The 19,972-nt window shown below is 45.5% G+C and overlaps 1 protein-coding gene across 2 annotated transcripts in view; it reads right to left on the bottom strand.

Moving 5' to 3' along the window:
- Window positions 1-8,846: 8,846 nt before the first annotated feature.
- The window catches only part of NUCB1 (nucleobindin 1), a 31,405-nt gene continuing 20,279 nt past the window's right edge, over window positions 8,847-19,972 (bottom strand). For both annotated transcript variants that reach the window (XM_069741802.1, XM_069741801.1), the window contains exon 13: window positions 8,847-10,497. In XM_069741802.1, coding sequence (XP_069597903.1) covers window positions 10,379-10,497 — 119 coding nt within the window. In that variant the 3' untranslated portion in view covers window positions 8,847-10,378. The remainder of the gene's footprint in view (window positions 10,498-19,972) is intronic.

The raw sequence follows: 19,972 nt of genomic DNA, 5'->3' as shown, positions 1-19,972 counted from the left end.
TTTATAATGCAGAGCCGTGAAAATAATAAATACGTTTTCTTTCCTCAAAAATAATTATTTAGCCCAGAATTTTTTATTTTCCCAAGGGTTACAGAAGAAATTGGACCCCAAAAGTTGTTGTCCAGTTTCTCCTGAGTACGCTGATACCCCATATGTGGGGGTAAACCACTGTTTGGGCACATGCCGAGGCTCGGAAGTGAAGTAGTGACGTTTTGAAATGCAGACTTTGATGGAATGCTCTGTGGGCGTCACGTTGCGTTTGCAGAGCCCCTGATGTGGCTAAACAGTAGAAACCCCCCACAAGTGACCCCATTTTGGAAACTAGACCCCGAAAGGAACTTATCTAGATGTGTGGTGAGCACTTTGAACCCCCAAGCGCTTCATAGAAGTTTATAATGCAGAGCCGTGAAAATAATAAATACGTTTTCTTTCCTCAAAAATAATTATTTAGCCCAGAATTTTTTAATTTTCCCAAGGGTAACAGGAGAAATTTGACCCCAATATTTGTTGTCCAGTTTCTCCTGAGTACGGTGATACCCCATATGTGGGGGTAAACTACTGTTTGGGCACATGCCGGGGCTTGGAATTGAAGTAGTGACGTTTTGAAATGCAGACTTTGATGGAATGCTCTGCGGGCGTCACGTTGCGTTTGCAGAGCCCCTGATGTGCCTAAACAGTAGAAACCCCCCACAAGTGACCCCATTTTGGAAACTAGACCCCGAAAGGAACTTATCTAGATGTGTGGTGAGCACTTTGAACCCCCAAGTGCTTCATAGAAGTTTATAATGCAGAGCCGTGAAAATAATAAATACGTTTTCTTTCCTCAAAAATAATTATTTAGCCCAGAATTTTTTATTTTCCCAAGGGTTACAGGAGAAATTGGACCCCAAAAGTTGTTGTCCAGTTTCTCCTGAGTACGCTGATACCCCATGTGTGGGGGTAAACCACTGTTTGGGCACACGTCGGGGCTCAGAAGGGAAGTAGTGACTTTTGAAATGCAGACTTTGATGGAATGGTCTGCGGGTGTCACGTTGCGTTTGCAGAGCCCCTGGTGTGCCTAAACAGTAGAAACCCCCACAAGTGACCCCATTTTAGAAATTAGACCCCCCAAGGAACTTATCTAGATATGTGGTGAGCACTTTGAACCCCCAAGTGCTTCACAGACGTTTACAACGCAGAGCCGTGAAAATAAAAAATCATTTTTCTTTCCTCAAAAACTATGTTTTAGCAAGCATTTTTTTTGATTCACAAGGGTAACAGGAGAAATTGGACCCCAGTAATTGTTGCGCAGTTTGTCCTGAGTATGCTGGTACCCCATATGTGGGGGTAAACCACTGTTTGGGCACACGTCAGGGCTCGGAAGTGAGGGAGCACCATTTGACTTTTTGAATACGAGATTGGCTGGAATCAATGGTGGCGCCATGTTGCGTTTGGAGACCCCTGATGTGCCTAAACAGTGGTAACCCCTCAATTCTACCTCCAACACTAACCCCAACACACCCCTAACCCTAATCCCAACTGTAGCCATAACCCTAAACACAACCCTAACCGCAACACACCCCTAACCACAACCCTAACCCCAACACACCCCTAACCATAACCACAACCCTAATTCCAACCCTAACCCTAAGGCTATGTGCCCACGTTGCGGATTCGTGTGAGATATTTTCGCACCATTTTTGAAAAATCCGCGGGTAAAAGGCACTGCGTTTTACCTGCGGATTTTCCGCGGATTTCCAGTGTTTTTTGTGCGGATTTCACCTGCGGATTCCTATTGAGGAACAGGTGTAATTCGCTGCGGAATCCGCACAAAGAATTGACATGCTGCGGAAAATACAACGCAGCGTTTCCGCGCGGTATTTTCCGCACCATGGGCACAGCGGATTTGGTTTTTCATATGTTTACATGGTACTGTAAACCTGATGGAACACTGCTGCGGATCCGCAGCCAAATCCGCACCGTGTGCACATAGCCTAATTCTAAAGGTATGTGCACACGCTGCGGAAAACGCTGCGGATCCGCAGCAGTTTCCCATGAGTTTACAGTTCAATGTAAACCTATAGGAAACAAAAATCGCTGTACACATGCTGCGGAAAAACTGCACGGAAACGCAGCGGTTTACATTCCGCAGCATGTCACTTCTTTGTGTGGATTCCGCAGCGGTTTTACAACTGCTCAAATAGAAAATCGCAGTTGTAAAACCGCAGTGAAATGCGCAGAAAAACCGCGGTAAATCCGCCATAAATCCGCAGCGGTTTAGCACTGCGGATTTATCAAATCCGCAGCGGAAAAATCCGCAGAGGACCAGAATACGTGTGCACATACCGAAACCCTAACCCTAGCCCTAACCCTACCCCTAACCCTACCCCTAACCCTAACCCTACCCCTACCCCTAACCCTAACCCTACCCCTAACCCTACCCCTAACCCTACCCCTAACCCTATTCTAACATTAGTGGAAAAAAAAAAAATTCTTTACTTTTTTATTGTCCCTACCTATGGGGGTGACAAAGGGGGGGGGTCATTTATTATTTTTTTTATTTTGATCACTGAGATGTAATCTATCTCAGTGATCAAAATGCACTTTGGAACGAATCTGCCGGCTGGCAGATTCGGCGGGCGCACTGCGCATGCGCCCGCCATTTTGGAAGATGGCGGCGCCCAGGGAGAAGACGGACGGGACCCCGGCTGGATCGGTAAGTATGATGGGGTGGGGGGGGACCACGGGGGGGGGGGGGATCGGAGCACGGGGGGGAATCGGAGTGCGGGAGGGGTGGAACGGAGCACGGGGGGCGTGGAACGGAGCACGGGGGGGCTGGAATGGAGCACGGGGGGGTGGAACGGAGCACCGGGGGGGGGGGGGGGGGGGTGGATCGGAGTGCAGGGGGGGTGATTGGAGCTCGGGGGGGTGATTGGAGCACGGGGGGAGCGGACACGAGCACGGGGGGGAGCGGAGCACAGGACGGAGGGGAGCCGGAGCAGTGTACCGGCCAGATCGGGGGGCTGCGGGGGCGATCGGTGGGGTGGGGTGGGGGCACACTAGTATTTCCAGCCATGGCCGATGATATTTCAGCATCGGCCATGGCTGGATTGTAATATTTCACCCGTTATAATAGGTGAAATATTACAAATCGCTCTGATTGGCAGTTTCACTTTCAACAGCCAATCAGAGCGATCGTAGCCACGAGGGGGTGAAGCCACCCCCACTGGGCTAAACTACCACTCCCCCTGTCCCTGCAGATCGGGTGAAATGGGAGTTAACCCTTTCACCCGATCTGCAGGGACGCGATCTTTCCATGACGCCGCATAGGCGTCATGGGTCGGAATGGCACCGACTTTCATGACGCCTACGTGGCGTCATGGGTCGGGAAGGGGTTAAACACTGGCCTTGCTGCCCAAAGCGATCAGATAATGAGGCCCATTGTTACTAGTACAGTACCTTGTAGCCTCTGTACACACTGATCAGATATGTCACAAAGACCAAGCTTACAGTGGACCTAAACTTCAAGGGAAGGTACCGCGTTTGTAGATCATTAATTAATCAATGTAATGTAGCATAACATGCTGTTATAACCCAGATTTGAATGCATGTAAAACAGATTTCGTGTGTTATACGAGTAGAAAGAATGCACTGGGGGCTGACATCTTGGTTTTGCAGCAGTAGCAGGGCACTATCAGTGTCAGATTACGGCACCCCATGGACATAGGAGATAATAGACCGGCTTGGACCCTATCTGTAACATTGCAGCAGCATTAGCAGTGAGCTGGGCACGCCTCTGTGGGCTGCACAACTCACTGCTGTAGGTGTGACTAGCTGCCATTTTATTACAGCCCTGTGCTATCTGCCGAGCTCCACTTGCTCTCTATCACAGGAGAGAAGAAGCCCTCACTTCTCAGAGTCCTCTGTACTGCAGGTTCTGGGCAGACATCTTCTGCTCTCACACGCTGCCCTGTGTGCTGCCCTCTGCTCTGTCTCCGCCTCCCCACTTGCACACAGTCCCAGTGATCTCCGGTGAACTGCACTCTCCCCGTGTCGCTCTCCCTCTCTGTGCGGCGTGGGGGAGGTCTCTGTGCGGCGTGGGGGGGGTCTCTGTGCGGAGGGGGGGTCTCTGTGCGAAGTGGGGGGGTCTCTGTGCGTGTATGCAAGCATCGTCCGATGGGACTACAAGTCCCATCGGACGATGCCTGCTACAATGACAGTGATTGACACATTAGCCAATTATGGGACAGTAATAGTCCCATCATCCGGCTAATGTGTTGAATGAAAAAAAAAAAATACTCCATACATACATGCTACATACATGCTACATACAATACATTCATACATTACATACATATAGACATACAGTACATTAAACATAGATTTCATACTCACCATTACTTGTCACTTTGTTCCCCGAAGCCAGTGTCATCTGTAAAAAAAATATTAAAAAAACAAACAACCAATATACTCCCTGTCCGCAGAAATCCACGAGTGTCCCACGGCGATCTCCCGTGGAGAACGGCAGCATCAGATAATGCGACTGCTCTCTAGGGGCTCCAGGAACACAATGACAGCAGGAAGGTATCCTTCCACCACTGTATTCCTCCGCCACTGTAAAAAAAAAAAGTCCCTAGTCTCACTTTATGCCATTGCTGTATGAGAATTTTTCCCAGGCATCAATTGCCATAAAATGAGACTTTGTCCTAAGGTAACCTCTCAGTGATGCACTGTAGGAGCCATTGTCTCCTGTCAGTGTGTCACTGAGGGTCCTATAGAGCAGTGACATCACCCGATGTCACTGTTCTATAGGGGAGATCGTCGTGGGACACTCGTTATTAATAGGACTACGGCGGACAGGGAGTATACGGTTTATTATTTTACTTTTTTTTGCAGGCGCTGAAGTATGGTAAGTATGGTGAAATGAAGAATATTAAAATACTTTTTTCCTAATGTGTGCGTGTTTTTTTTAACCCTTTCTTACTATTGGATTAATAACGGATAGGTGTCTTATTGACGCCTCTCCGTTATTAACCCGGCTTAATGTCACCTTACAATAGCAAGGTGACATTAACCCTTCATTACCCCATATCACACCGCTACACGGGAGTGGGAAGAGAGGGGCTAAGTGCCAGAATTGGTGCATCTTACAGATGCGCCATATCTGGGACGGCTGCGGACTGGTATTTGTAGCCTGGGGGAGGGGGGAGCAATATCCATATCCCCTCTCTAGGCTATGAATATCAGCCTGCAGCTGTCTGCGTAGCCTTTCTGGCTATAAAATATAGGGGGACCCCACGTCATTTTTTTTTGGGGTCCCCCTATTTTAATAGCCAGTAAAGGCTACGCAGACAGCTGCAGGCTGGTATTCATAGCAGGCTACAGATATTGGCCCTCGGCCGTCGCCTTTCCCCCTATGGCGCAGAAAATTGCACGGGCGCCCACTTTTTTTTTGTTTTTTTTTTAATTCAACCCTCATAAAGGCCTCTTTCACACTTGCGTCGGTACGAGTCCTTCGCTATGCGTCGGGCCGACGTACCGACGCACGTTGTGAAATTTGTGCCCGACGTGGGCAGCGGATGCAGTTTTTCAACACATCCACTGCCCATTCTGAAGTCTGGAAGGAGGGGGCGGAGTTTTGGCAGCGCATGCGCGGTAGAAAATGGCGGACGCGCTGGACAAAAAAAGTTCACTTGAACGTTTTTTCGTGCCGACGGTCCGCCAAAACACGACGGATCCGTTGCACGACGGACGCGACGTGTGGCCATCCGTCACGATCTGTCGCTAATACAAGTTTATGGGAAAAAAACGCATCCTGCGAGCACATTTGCAGAATCCGTTTTTTTCCGCCGGATCCATTTTTTCCTGCTGGATCCGTTAATTCCCGCCGGATCCGTTTTTTTCCACAATTTCCTTTTTTTTCTGCCAGATCAGTTTTTTTTCCATCGGTTCCTTTTTTCCCCGCCTAATCCGTTTTTTTCCGCCGGATCCGTTTATTTTCCACAAGTTCCTTTTTTTTCTGCCAGATCAGTTTTTTCTGCCGGATCCGTTTTTTCACGCGAGATCCGTTTTTTTTCCACAATTTACTTTTTTTTCTGCCAGATAAGTTTTTTTTCGCCGGATCCGTTATTTTCTCATTGAGTTGTATTAGCGCCGGATGGCCACACGTTTCATCCGTTTTTTGCAGGATCCGTCAAAACAGCTGTTTCCGCCGGACAGAAAACACATACAGAGGAACGGTTGAATCGCGATCTCACCCGCCGCTATTGCGGGCACATGTCAGTCATGTTTTTTTTTTATTGACAGATTGGGCGATTCTGAACGCGGCGATACTAAATATGTGTAGGTTTGATTTTTTTATTGTTTTATTTTTGATGGGGCAAAAGGGAGGTGATTTAAACTTTAATTTTTTTTTTTCATATTTTTAAAAACATTTTTTTTTACATTTGCCATGCATCAATAGCCTCCATGGGAAACTAGAAGCAGGCACAACTCGATCGGCTCAGCTACATAGCAGCGATCATCAGATTGCTGCTCCGTAGCTGAATTACAGGCTTGCTATGAGTGCCGACCACAGGGAGGCGCTCACAGCAGGCCGGCATCAGTAGCTATAGAGGTCTCAAGGACCTCTATGGTTACCATCCTGACGCATCGCCAACCCCTGATCATGTGATGGGGGTGAACGATACGCTAATTTCTGGCCGCGCGGCTGGAAGCGGTAGTTAAATGGCGCTGACAGCGGCATTTAACAGGTTAATAGCGGCGGGTGAATTGCGATTTCACCTGCCGCTATTGCGCGCACATGTCAGCTGTACAAAACAGCCGACATGTCGTGACTTTGATGTGGGCTCAGCGCCGGAGCCCACATCAAAGGAGGAGACACGACATGCGCAGAACATGTTGCGTTTTTTACTGCGATGCGTTTTTCCCCCAGAAAAAACGCAACATATGCACAAAAAATGCGGAATGCATTATAAATTGCATTTTTAAATTGTTTTTATCACATTTTTATAGCGAACAAACGCAAAAAAATGCGAAAAATCCTGAACGTGTGCACACAGCCTCAATGTGTATCTCCCCATCACACTCCATATGTGTCTCACTCATCATACTTCACGTCTCTTTCTCTCCCATCAGTCACTCTTAGGCCGGGGACACACACAACGTATAAAAAAAACGGTCCGTTTTTGACGGACGAGAATCGCACAAATGTTACCAAAACAGTGATCCGTGTGCAGTGCGAGGATGCGATTTTCTCGCATCCAATGATCCGTTTGGCGTCCGTGTGACATCCGTATGGTGAGATTTTCTCACACACTTGCAAAATGAGCAAATAATGGCTGAACCTTTCCTGTCACCTGCCCAATGCCTGAGAATTTCTCGCACGTCACACTGATGGTCCGTGTGCTGTGCTATTTTTTCTCACCCCCATAGACTTTCATTGGCGATTCTCGGCCGAGAAACGCTGACAATCGCAGCATGCTGCGATTTCACTCGGATCCTGAATACGGCCGAGAAAATATCGGATGATGGGAGCTGCCCCATAGATTAACATTGGGACGAGTGCTATGCGATTTTTTTATCGCATTGCACTCGTCCGTATTGCGGTCTAGTGTGACCCCGGCCTTAGCCATACAATGCATCTCTCCCCTCCCTCCATAATGCCTGGCTATTCACTGCAGAGCTGGATCTCCCAGACAGCTCCTAATGCTGCTCCATTCACACCACGTCTTCACTCTTCTTGGGTCCAGATGCTGCTGAGCCCACTGTGTTCTGCTCCTCTGTAAACAAGCTGTGCCTCTGATGCAGTAACTGCTGGTGATAGCAGGTCACAGGGCAGTCACACACAAAATGGTGCTGCCCTGTGATGCTGCTCTTCATTCTTACTGTTGGGGCAGTAACTGCTGACATCACCATTTCCCTCCCCTTTGGGTGGTCTAATATCCCTGGGGCAGAGCTGCTAAATCTTACTATAGCTGCTTGAGGTCTAAAACGGAAAATGCTCCCCCTAGTGGTAAATATGTATATTTGTAAAAAAATATATAATATTTTTCATATAGAAATGTTTGCAAACAGTGCAAACATTGCATTAATACATTTTAATTATACTATTTTAAGCTTAATTTCACAAAAAAAACAAAATACAAGAAAACTGGTGGCACCTTCCCTTTAAGGCTCTATTGATGCCCTATCCGCAGCAAGTTTACAGCTACTGCTTAATTCTGATTAAAAAAATGTAATGCTTGTCCACATGTACTCAATATGCTTGCTGTCAGTGACTGGAAACTACACCTGGATGATGCCTACTTGTGCTTACTACTCATATCTGAGGCTTTGCTTATGTCTGAAGATGACAATGTTACTCATCTGTGCAGTTAGTGTGAATGCTACTAAAATTTGTATTTCACCATTTAGATTCAATTTTTGTTTTTGGCTACATCGCATGTATCTCAAAATATACCTCAGATGCCAAGAGGAGTGTATTTATGGCACATGTTGGTATATAGAACTATAAAGTCTGCTATATATTCACAAGTAAAAAGGGGACCGTAATGGGGTTATCCAGCACCCCTCATATCAGCAGTGAGGTTCTGCTGCCATCATATCCCCTGCCTCTTGCATGCATAATATTGGGATTAGGATGAGAATGCCTCTTACCTCCATATATGAAGCTCTCCTTTAATGGGTGTGATTAACCCCCGCATGTTTTGACTGTCAAACAGCTGAGATAAATGCAGCCGAACATATTTTTTTGAGCATGCTGAAGACACTCGGTAGCACACAAACCTGTTCAAGTAACACCGTATCCAAGCTTGTTTGATCATTACCAGTAAGGACATGCAAATCACTCCCACGATAAGAGCACAGACATCTCCAACATTATTTTTATTGAGTGAAAATAAAGTTCCTTACAATAAAAGCTTATTACATTAAGTCGTAAACTCGTCCGCTATGACCTGGAGCCTGAAATGTTACTGCCAGCGCCAAGCCTGGACGAAATATCCAGTAATCTCAATTTATCTACCTCTGTAGCTTTCAATGATGAGAATTTACTTTTGTTTGTGGCTTAGCCCAATTCATTTTAAGGTCTTGTTCACGTGTCCCTGATGCAATTTTTTTATTCTTAAATTTCTGCCACAGTTATCCAAAAACCAGCAAAATTTCCATGTGTATCGCATTTTCCCAAAAAAAAAAAAGGAAAAATACTGTGTGAACACAGCCAAGACTGTGCAGAAGGTGAATGTTTTGAAGCAGGAATCCAATACATGTATTGTGTCTGATCCGGAGATTAAAGCAGAGGATTAGCTCTACCGGAGGACAACGGGGCAGAAATCTTAGACCATCCGCGTAAATACACAATTGAGTTTTATTAGGACATGTGAACACTCCCCTAAGAACTGTGACGGATCAGGCATTTGTATGGTGCCTGTGGCCAGAGATCGTTCACCGGTGGTCCTGCACTGTCCGAGGTTTCGGCAAAATGTGCTAGAAAACAAAAACCACAAGGGTTGTATACTTGCGCTGGCTGGGTCAACGGAGGCCATAGAAATGTAATTCTAAGGGATCTGGAGGCGTCTTTTTGGCACCATGTTTTGAGCAGCACTGAGTCTATATATCACAGCCCGAAACGCGTTGCAACAAAGAAGTCTGCAGCACTGTATATTGATATATGTGTACATACATAATGCGAGGAACTCGACTAAAGGGGATTCATCGGAGGGTGTTTACCTAGTTACTACGCCGTACACCCTACTGCATCTAAGGACTGAAGGGCTATTAGATACAGTGACGCAAGACACAATCTCGCACCCTTTTCTCACTAAGGAAGGTCGGAAAAGGCAAAAGATTAATGGACCGCTAATCATTAGAAACTTGGTGCCCATCTATGGAGTTTAAAGGGCCCGGGTGCTCGTTCATTGAGGAAGTAGGAAGATGGGGGGCAACTACTTGTGGGTTCAGCCCACAATGTCCCAATTGACACAAGTAACAATTACTAGAGGGGGATTACTACGTTTTTACTAGATGCTGGATACATTATACATGCCGGATAGGCAGAGACACAATGTAACCAATATATATATACTGCACATAGATGGGTGACATCGTCGGCCATGATGAAAACAGAAAAAGGTGCTTCTCCAGGGTGCGACCCACCTAACGGCCCACAGTCTTTCGTTACTTTTTGCTTGTTTGTTTGTTTCTTTTTAAGTTTGTTTTTTGAAAACAAGAAGCCCGATTCCCAATGTGAGAGATTTACCCAGAGGTCGATTGCACATCCCTTTAACTTTGAAATTCGGGAGAACAGAGGGATACAGAGTGGAGACCCCAAGATGGAGGTGACCGATCCGTGTGTCCCTGCCGCATTTCCCCCTCCCCTTGGGTCTTTAACTTCCTACTGTTAGATTTGCTGAACTTGATGTTCTTGGGAAGGCGCCGAGTCTTTCGTATCTGGGTGGGCCGCATCTCCTGGAGGTCCCGGATGAACGTCTGACACCTGGTGGGCTTCTTCTGGTTTATCTGTTAACACAGATCACACAATGAAGGCGGCTGGGAAGACGATGCCTGTATCCATTACATAGGACAAAAAGGTAGGACATCGACCCACTCCCAGACATTACAGCTGGTGTCAAAGAGCTGCCCGACACTTTTGTATCAGAGGATTTGGCATGCTGAAATTCAAGAAGCCCAATCATTTTTTTCCCCTTAGGCGTAATCCTATAGGCTTTACTATAGGAAGAAAAACAAAGTGGAACAAAAAACTGTCGAAAAATTGAATATAAAAAAAAAAAAAATTTTTTTTTTTTTTTTACAATAAGATTAACCCCTTAAGCCCCGAGGGTGGTTTGCACGTTAATGACCGGGCCAATTTTTACAATTCTGACCACTGTCCCTTTATGAGGTTATAACTCTGGAACGCTTCAACGGATCTTGGCGATTCTGACATTGTTTTCTCGTGACATATTGTACTTCATTTTAGTAGTAACATTTATTCGATATAACTTGCGTTTATTTGTGAAAAAAACGGAAATTTGGCGAAAATTTTGAAAATTTCGCAATTTTCCAACTTTAAATTTTTATGCCCTTAAATCACAGAGATATGTCACGCAAAATACTTAATAAGTAACATTTCCCACATGTCTCCTTTACATCAGCACAATTTTGGAACCAAAATTTTTTTTTGTTAGGGAGTTATAAGGGTTCAAAGTTGACCAGCAATTTCTCATTTTTACAACACCATTTTGTTTTTAGGGACCACATCTCATTTGATGTCATTTTGAGGGGTCTATATGATAGAAAATACCCAAGTGTGACACCATTCTAAAAACTGCACCCCTCAAGGTGCTCAAAACCACATTCAAGAAGTTTATTAACCCTTCAGGGGTTTCACAGGAATTTTTGGAATGTTTAAATAAAAATGAATATTTAACTTTTTTTCACACAAAATTTATTTCAGCTCCAATTTGTTTTATTTTACCAAGGGTAACAGGATAAAATGGATGCCAAACATTGTTGTACAATCTGTACTGAGTACGCTGATACCCCATATGTGGGGGTAAACCACTGTTTGGGCGCATGGCAGAGCTCGGAAGGGAAGGAGCGCCATTTGACTTTTAAATGCAAAATTGACAGGAATTGAGATGGGACACCATGTTGCGTTTGGAGAGCCACTGATGTGCCTAAACATTGAAACCCCCCACAAGTGACACCATTTTGGAAAGTAGACACCCTAAGGAACTTATCTAGATGTGTGGTGACCACTTTGACCCACCAATTGCTTCACAGAAGTTTATAATGCAGAGCCGTAAAAATAAAAAATCATATTTTTTCACAAAAATGATCTTTTCGCCCCCAATTTTTTATTTTCCCAAGAGTAAGAGAAGAAATTGAACCTCAAAAATTGTTGGCCAATTTGTCCTGAGTACGCTGATACCCCGTATATGGGTGTAAACCATTGTTTGGGCGTATGGCAGAGCTCGGAAGGGAAGGAGCGCCATTTTACTTTTCAATGCAAAATTGACTGGAATTGAGATGGGATGCCATGTTGCGTTTGGAGAGCCCCTGATGTGCCTAAACATTGAAATCCCCACAAGTGACACCATTTTGGAAAGTAGACCCCTTAAGGAACTTATCTAGAGGTGTGGTGAGCACTTTGACGCAACAAGTGCTTCACAGAAGTTTATAATGCAGAGCCGTAAAAATAAAAAATCATATTTTTTCACAAAAATAATCTTTTCGCCACCAATTTTTTATTTTCCCAAGGGTAAGAGAAGAAATTAGACCACAAAAGTTGTTGTGCAATTTGTCCTGAGTGCGACGATACCCCATATGTGGGGGTAAACCACTGTTTGGGCGCATGGCAGAGCTCGGAAGGAAAGGAGCGCCATTTGACTTTTCAATGCAAAATTGACTGGAATTGAGATGGGACGCCATGTTGCGTTTGGAGAGCCCCTGATGTGCCTAAAGATTGGAACCCCTCACAAGTGACACCATTTTGAAAAGTAGACCCCTTAAGGAACTTATCTAGATGTGTGGTGAGCACTTTGACCCAACAAGTGCTTCACAGAAGTTTATAATGCAGAGCCGTAAAAATAAAAAATCTTATTTTTTCACAAAAATGATCTTTTCGCCCCCAATTTTTTATTTTCCCAAGGGTAAGAGAAGAAATTAGACCACAAAAGTTGTTGTGCAATTTGTCCTGAGTGCGACGATACCCCATATGTGGGGGTAAACCACTTTTTGGGTGCATAGCAGAGCTCGGAAGGGAAGGAGCGCCATTTGACTTTTCAATGCAAAATTGACTGGAATTAAGATGGGACGCCATGTTGGTTTGGAGAGCCCCTGATGTGCCTAAACATTAAAAACCCCCACAAGTGACACCATTTTGGAAACTAGACCCTCTAAGGAACTTATCTAGATGTGTTTTGAGAGCTTTGAACCCCCAAGTGTTTCACTACAGTTTATAACGCAGAGCCGTTAAAATAAATTTATTTTTTTTTTCGCAAAAATTTTTTAGCCCCCAGTTTTGTATTTTCACAAGGGTAACATAATAAATTGGACCCCAAAAGTTGTTGTCCAATTTGTCCTGAGTACGCTGATACCCCATATGTGGGGGGGAACCACTGTTTGGGCGCATGGCAGAGCTCGGAAGGGAAGGAGCGCCATTTGGAATGCAGACTTAGATGGATTGGTCTGCAGGAGTCACGTTGCATTTGCAGAGCCCCTGATGTACCCAAACAGTACAAACCCCCCACAAGTGACCCCATATTAGAAATTAGACCTCCCATGGAACTTATCTAGATGTGTTGTGAGAACTTTGAACCCCTAAGTGTTTCACTACAGTTTATAACGCAGACCCGTGAAAATAAAAATTCTTTTTTTTTTTCACAAAAATGATTTTTTAGCCCCCAGCTTTGTATTTTTACAAGGGTAACAGAATAAATTGGACCCCAAAAGTTGTTGTTCAATTTGTCCTGAGTACGCTGATACCCCATATGTGGGGGGGAACCACTGTTTGGGCTCATGGCAGAGCTCGGAAGGGAAGGAGCGCCATTTGGAATGCAGACTTAGATGGATTGGTCTGCAGGCGTCACGTTGCATTTGCAGAGCCCCTGATGTACCCAAACAGTAGAAACCACCCACAAGTGACCCCATATTGGAAACTAGACCTCCCATGGAACTTATCTAGATGTGTTGTGAAAACTTTGAACCCCCAAGTGTTTCACTACAGTTTACAACGCAGAGCCGTGAAAATAAAAATCCTTTTTTTTCCCACAAAAATGATTTTTAGCCCCCCAAATTTTTATTTTCCCAAGGATAACAAGAGAACTTGGACCCAAAAAGTTGTTGTCCAATTTGTCTCGAGTACGATGATACCCCATATGTTGGGGTAAACCCCTGTTTGGGCGCACGGGAGAGCTCGGAAGTGAAGGAGCACTGTTTTACTTTTTCAATGCAGAATTGGCTGGAATTGAGATCGGACGCCATGTCGCGTTTGGAGAGCCCCTGATGTGTCTAAACAGTGGAAACCCCCCAATTATAAATGAAACCCTAATCCAAACGCACCACTAACCCTAATCCCAACTGTAACCCTAACCACACACCTAACCCAGACACACCCCTAATTCTAATCCCAACCCTAATCCCAACCGTAAATGTAATCCAAACCCTAACCCTAGCCCCAACCCTAGCCCTAACCCTAACCCTAACCGGAAAATGGAAATAAATACATTTTTTTTAATTTTATTATTTTTCCCTAAGGCTAGGTTCACATTGCGTTAGGGAAATCCGTTTAGCACTAGCGGATTGCGCTAACACAATGTCTTTTTAGGTGTCGTGTTTAGTGGTCGCGTTAACGTCCCCGCTCTGGAAGATCGGGGATCGGACCTCGGGCGCGCCGCGGACGCTGCAAGCAGCGTCTGAGGCGCGCCACAAAAGAATGGCACCTTGCTAGCGCGAGCCGAAAATGGCACGCTCTAGCGATGCGCTACACCTGAAAATCACATTGCTGTCAATGGTTGTGCTAACGGACCCGTTGCACGGCGTTAATTGTGACATTTTCGCCGTGCAACGCTGTCCGTTAGCGTTAACCCATTAACGCAATGTGAACCTAGCCTAACTAAGGGGGTGATGAAGGGGGGTTTGATTTACTTTTATAGCGAGTTTTTTAGCGGATTTTTATGATTGGCAGCCGTCACACACTGAAAGACGCTTTTTATAGCAAAAAAGTTTTTGCGTCTCCACATTTTGAGACCTATAATTTTTCCATATTTTGGTTCACAGAGTCATGTGAGGTCTTGTTTTTTGCGGGACGAGTTGACGTTTTTATCGGTTACATTTTCGGACACGTGACAGTTTTTGATCGCTTTTTATTCCGATTTTTTTGTGAGGCAGAATGACCAAAAACCAGCTATTCATGAATTTCTTTTGGGGGAGGCGTTTATACCGTTCCGCGTTTGGTAAAATTGATGAAGCAGTTTTATTCTTCGGGTCAGTACGATTACAGCGACACCTCATTTATATCATTTTTTTTATGTTTTGGCGCTTTTATACGATAAAAGCTATTTTATAGAAAAGCCGGATTACGTACCGGTAATGCTCTTTTAATGAGTCCACGACAGCACCCCACATGAGAGAGAGGGATCCGCCCATAGGAACAGGAAACCTACAGAATAAAAGGAGGCGGTCCCCTCTCCTCCTCAGTTTAGTTACAGAGTATAAAAAGGGGAACCGCAAAAGTGTTAGTATTCATTCTTATTCAGTCACATAAATTTCTTAACTCTATACAACCATTATTTGTGACCTTAAAGGAAAGAGCTGTGCATAAATTAGGGAGGGTAATACATGGGTGCTGTCGTGGACTCATTAAAAGAGCATTACCGGTACGTAATCCGGCTTTTTACCCTTCGCCACGACAGCACCCCACATGAGAGATTTTCAGAGAGTCATTATTTGGGTGGGATTACTGTATTAAGAACAGCTCTACCAAAGGTCAGATCAGAAGACGTGGACAGATCAAGTCTATAATGGTTGTAGAAGGTAGAAGGTGTAGACCAAGTTGCAGCCTTACATATTAAATGGATCGGTACATCTGCTTGTTCCGCCCAGGAGGAAGCCATGGCTCGTGTTGAGTGCGCTTTTATACCCACTGGAGGAATCTCGCCTTTTGACGTATAGGCCAAGCAGATAGCCTCTCTGATCCACCGAGATATGGTAGCTCTCGTGACCCCATGTCCTTTCTTGTGGCCCTGAAAGGAGATAAACAGAGCCCTACTCTCCCTCCATGTCTGACACCTTTCTATATAAGTCAGGATGGCTCTTCTGACATCTAAGGTGTGGAACTTATGATGTTCTGGAGTTACAGGTGAATCAAAAAAGGAAGGGAGAAATATTTCTTGTGACCTGTGGTAGGTGGACGCTACCTTAGGGAGGTATGAGGGGTCTGGTTTCAGGACTATCCGATCATGAAATATCAGTAAGAAAGGTGGGTCTACTGATAGGGCCTGGATGTCACTAACCCGTCTAGCTGAGGTTAGGGCTACTAGTAAGGCTACTTTATATGTTAGGATTTTTAAAGGTATTGAATCTAATGGTTCAAATGGAGAGCCTGTTAAGGCCTCTAATACTAGATTTAAATCCCACGGAGGTAGACGGGGAATATGGACCGGTTTACTACGTTCACAAGATTTTATGAATCTGGAGATCCACCTATTAGCTGCTATATTGCATCCATATAGGGCTCCTAATGCCGAGACCTGAACTCTTAAGGTATTTACAGATAGTCCTAACTCTCGGCCTTTTTGCAAGAACTCTAGGATAGGTGTGAGTGGAACTTGCTTAGTGAACGGTACCGTGTAGAAGTCTAAAAATTTATTCCATACCCTACTATATATTAGGGTGGTAGATCTTTTCCTGCTCAATAAGAGGGTGTTTACTAGTTCTGTTGAGAACCCTCTGGAACTTAATAGTTGCCTCTCAAATTCCACGCCGTCAAGTGAAGACCTTTCACTTGCGGGTGGAAAAAGGGGCCTTGGTACAGCAGCTCCTTGTCTGATGGGAGGATCCAAGGATCGCATAGGCACATGGTCTGGAGACAAGAGAACCATGGTCTTTTCGGCCAGAATGGTGCAATGAGGATTACTCTTGCCTGTTCCCTCCTGATCTTTCTGATCACTAGAGGAATCAGAGACATTGGAGGAAAGGCATATGCCAGTCTGAACCGCCAAGGATGGTGGAGAGAGTCCAACATATCTGGGTGATCCCTGGTGTTCAGGGAAGCGAACCTTTGTACTTGCCGGTTGTCTCTTGTGGCAAATAGGTCGATTTGTGGTATCCCCCATGCTTCTGTTATCCTTCTGAATATGGATTTGTTTAAGGTCCATTCTCCTTGACGCAACTCGTTTCTGCTGAGGTAGTCTGCCCTGATGTTCTCTACACCTTTGATGTGCAGGGCTGTTAAGGATGTTAGATGAGCCTCTGCCAGCTGAAAGATGTTTGCAGCTATGGTCATCAGACTTCCTGACTTTGTACCACCCTGACGGTTCAAGTATGCCACTGCGGTGGAATTGTCTGAGTAAATTCTTACATTTGTTCCATGAATCTGCGGAAGAAAATGATATAAGGCACATTCTATTGCTTTTAACTCCTTCCAGTTGGAGGAACATATTAATTCTGTCTGATCCCAAGTATTTTGGGCCAGATTGTCTTCCATATGTGCTCCCCACCCAATAGGGCTGGCGTCGGTGGTAATTATTTTAGACGGGTCTATTATCCATGGCACACCTCGTGATAGGTGGTCCATGTCTAGCCACCAGGATAGCGATTCTAAGACATTACTGGAAAGAGTTATTCTACTTTCTAGATAACCGTCTTTCCCCTGAGCCGACAATACTTCGTACTGCAATTGACGGTTATGGAATTGTGCCCAAGGTACAGCAGGGATACATGATGATAATGACCCCAGTAAGGACATGGCCTTCCTTAGTGTCATGTAGGGTTTGCGTATTGCGTCTGATACCTTTGATTGTATAGTCAACCTCTTTGACTGAGGAAGAAAGCATTTCTGACTTACGGAGTCTAGCTGGATTCCTAGAAATGTCTGAACGGTTTCTGGATTCAGCCGAGATTTTTCGAAGTTGACGATCCAACCTAACTCCTGTAGGGACGAGATCGTATTAGATAAACGAGTTTTACATTGAAGTGCAGAGCTTCCTACCACTAGAAAGTCATCTAGGTAGGGTATTATCAAGGTATCTCGTTGGCGTAGATGAGCCATCACTTCTAGTATCACCTTAGTGAAGACGCGGGGAGCCATAGAAAGCCCAAATGGCATTGCAACATATTGAAAGTGACGAACCTTTCCCTCCAGGGTGACTGCTACCCTTAGGTACTGCTGATGTTCGGCATGTATGGGAAGATGGTAATAGGCGTCCTTTAAGTCTATTCCGGCCATGACACACCTAGGGAATAAGAGTTTTATGGTAGAACTAATGGATTCCATTTTGAAGGTATGATTACGCAGGAAAGAATTTAATTTTTTAAGATTTATGATGGTTCTAAATGAACCATCTGGTTTATTAATCAGGAATAAAGGGGAGTAGAACCCTTTCCCTTTTTGATCCTGGGGAACTTCAATCAGGACTTTCTTAGATAGAAGAGATAGGATCTCTATTTCTAGAGCCCTCTGTTGGTCCTGACCTTTTGGAGATGTTATTATGAAGGAATCCCAAGGGATTCGATCAAATTCTAATTTAAGGCCGTATTGCACAATGTCCAGAATCCACTGGCTGGATGTTATCTGTTCCCATTGGGGAAGAAAAAATTTTAATCTGCCGCCTACTTCCTGGTTAGCGGTATTTACGTCTCGGATTATGGGACCCGCTAAAAAAGGCACCTTTTTGCTTTGGGTCCTTCGACTCCCATCGCTCTCTTTGTTCAAGCGGCTTGTTCCTAGTAAAGGGGCGTCTCCTGAAGGCTCTCCTGTAGGATGGAAGATACTGGTTAGGGAAGCCTTTCTTCCTTTCACCTGCTTTATTCAGGAGTTCATCCAGCGTCTTCCCAAAAAGGAACTCACCCTGACAGGGAATCGCACAAAGTTTTGCTTTAGCTTGTGCGTCCCCCTTCCAATTCTTTAGCCAGAGTGCACGCCGGGCTGTGTTGACTAGGCCGGCTGACCTGGCTGCAAGACGTAGCGAGTCCACTGAGGCATCAGCTAGGAATGCTACTGCTTCTTTAATTTGAGGCAATTTCAGCAGGATAGATTCCCTCGAAGTTTTGCCTCTAATCTGTTCCTCCAATTGCTCCGTCCATACTAGTAGAGATCTTGCAGTACAGGTACTAGATATGGCGGGCCTGAACGCCCCCGTATTGACTTCCCATGACCTCTTTAGTAAAGCTTCTGCTTTACGGTCCAGCGGGTCTGTCAGGACCCCTGAATCCTCCACTGGTAGGACCGACTGTTTGGTTGTGGAGGCTACCGCAGCATCAACTTTTGGCACCTTTGACCAGGTGTTTAGGTCTTCATCGCTGAAGGGATAGCGCCTTTTAGAGGATGATGGTAAAAACCCTCTATTCTGCTTGTCCCACTCCTTTTTGACAATATCCTTGATGGTTTGTATGACGGGGAAGGACCTACGTTTCTTCTGTCCTAACCCCGCAAACATTATGTCCTGTGCTGATTTCTTTTCTTTCCCATCTGGGCACCCCATCGTGCTCCTGACAGATTTTATTAAATTGTCCACATTACTGTTGGGAAGACAAAGTCCCCCTTCAGTCTCGGATGAGCTCGGCTGAGATCCCTCTTCGTCTGAAGAAATACATACACCCTCTGACTCCGAACTAACCGGAGACCGGGACCTGCTAGGCTGACGGGTACTGGCGCTACTTGTCTGCGCCAAACCCTGCATCTCTTCTCGGATAATAGCTCTGACATCTGAGGGAGTCATGATATTTTCCTGCCGTAGAGTTTGCATGATACACTCTGCACACAGTTTTTTGGCATAATCATCCGGGAGGGGCTGCGTACATAAAGCACACTCTTTATGCTTAGATTTGTGTGTCCTTTTCTTAGTCTAGAGGAAGGATACAGGAGGAACATATATCAGCATATAGGAAGAGACTCTTTCAAAAACTCACCCAGTGAAGCTGACAGGTACCGGTTCTGGAGGCGGAATTCGTTTGGTGGTAGAACTCTTCTCTGGAGGTCGGCCACCACTCTTTGTGCTGCTCCTCGTGCTTCTCTCCCTGCTGGGAGAGCGCTGTTGCACTGCGGGCAGGTGCGCTTCGTCGGCCGGTGAAGCCATTTCACACACACCGGCCCGACGCTAGCGCTGCATTTTTAAACTTGCCGCCCATTCTCCTGCCTCCCCGGACCAACCCGGAAGTGCTCCCGCGACTTCCGGGTTAGACGCGCCGCTCTCACTCACCATGCGGCCGCCAGAGGCTATTAAGCCGGCCGCTGCAGCGCGCGCGTCCTCACAGTGCCGGCCGGACCTAC

Source organism: Ranitomeya imitator, chromosome 10 (genome assembly GCF_032444005.1).
Source record: "Ranitomeya imitator isolate aRanImi1 chromosome 10, aRanImi1.pri, whole genome shotgun sequence".
Taxonomy (NCBI): domain Eukaryota; kingdom Metazoa; phylum Chordata; class Amphibia; order Anura; family Dendrobatidae; genus Ranitomeya; species Ranitomeya imitator.
The sequence above is the reverse complement of the archived record's forward strand: the minus strand, read 5'-3'. Positions and strand labels throughout refer to the sequence as shown.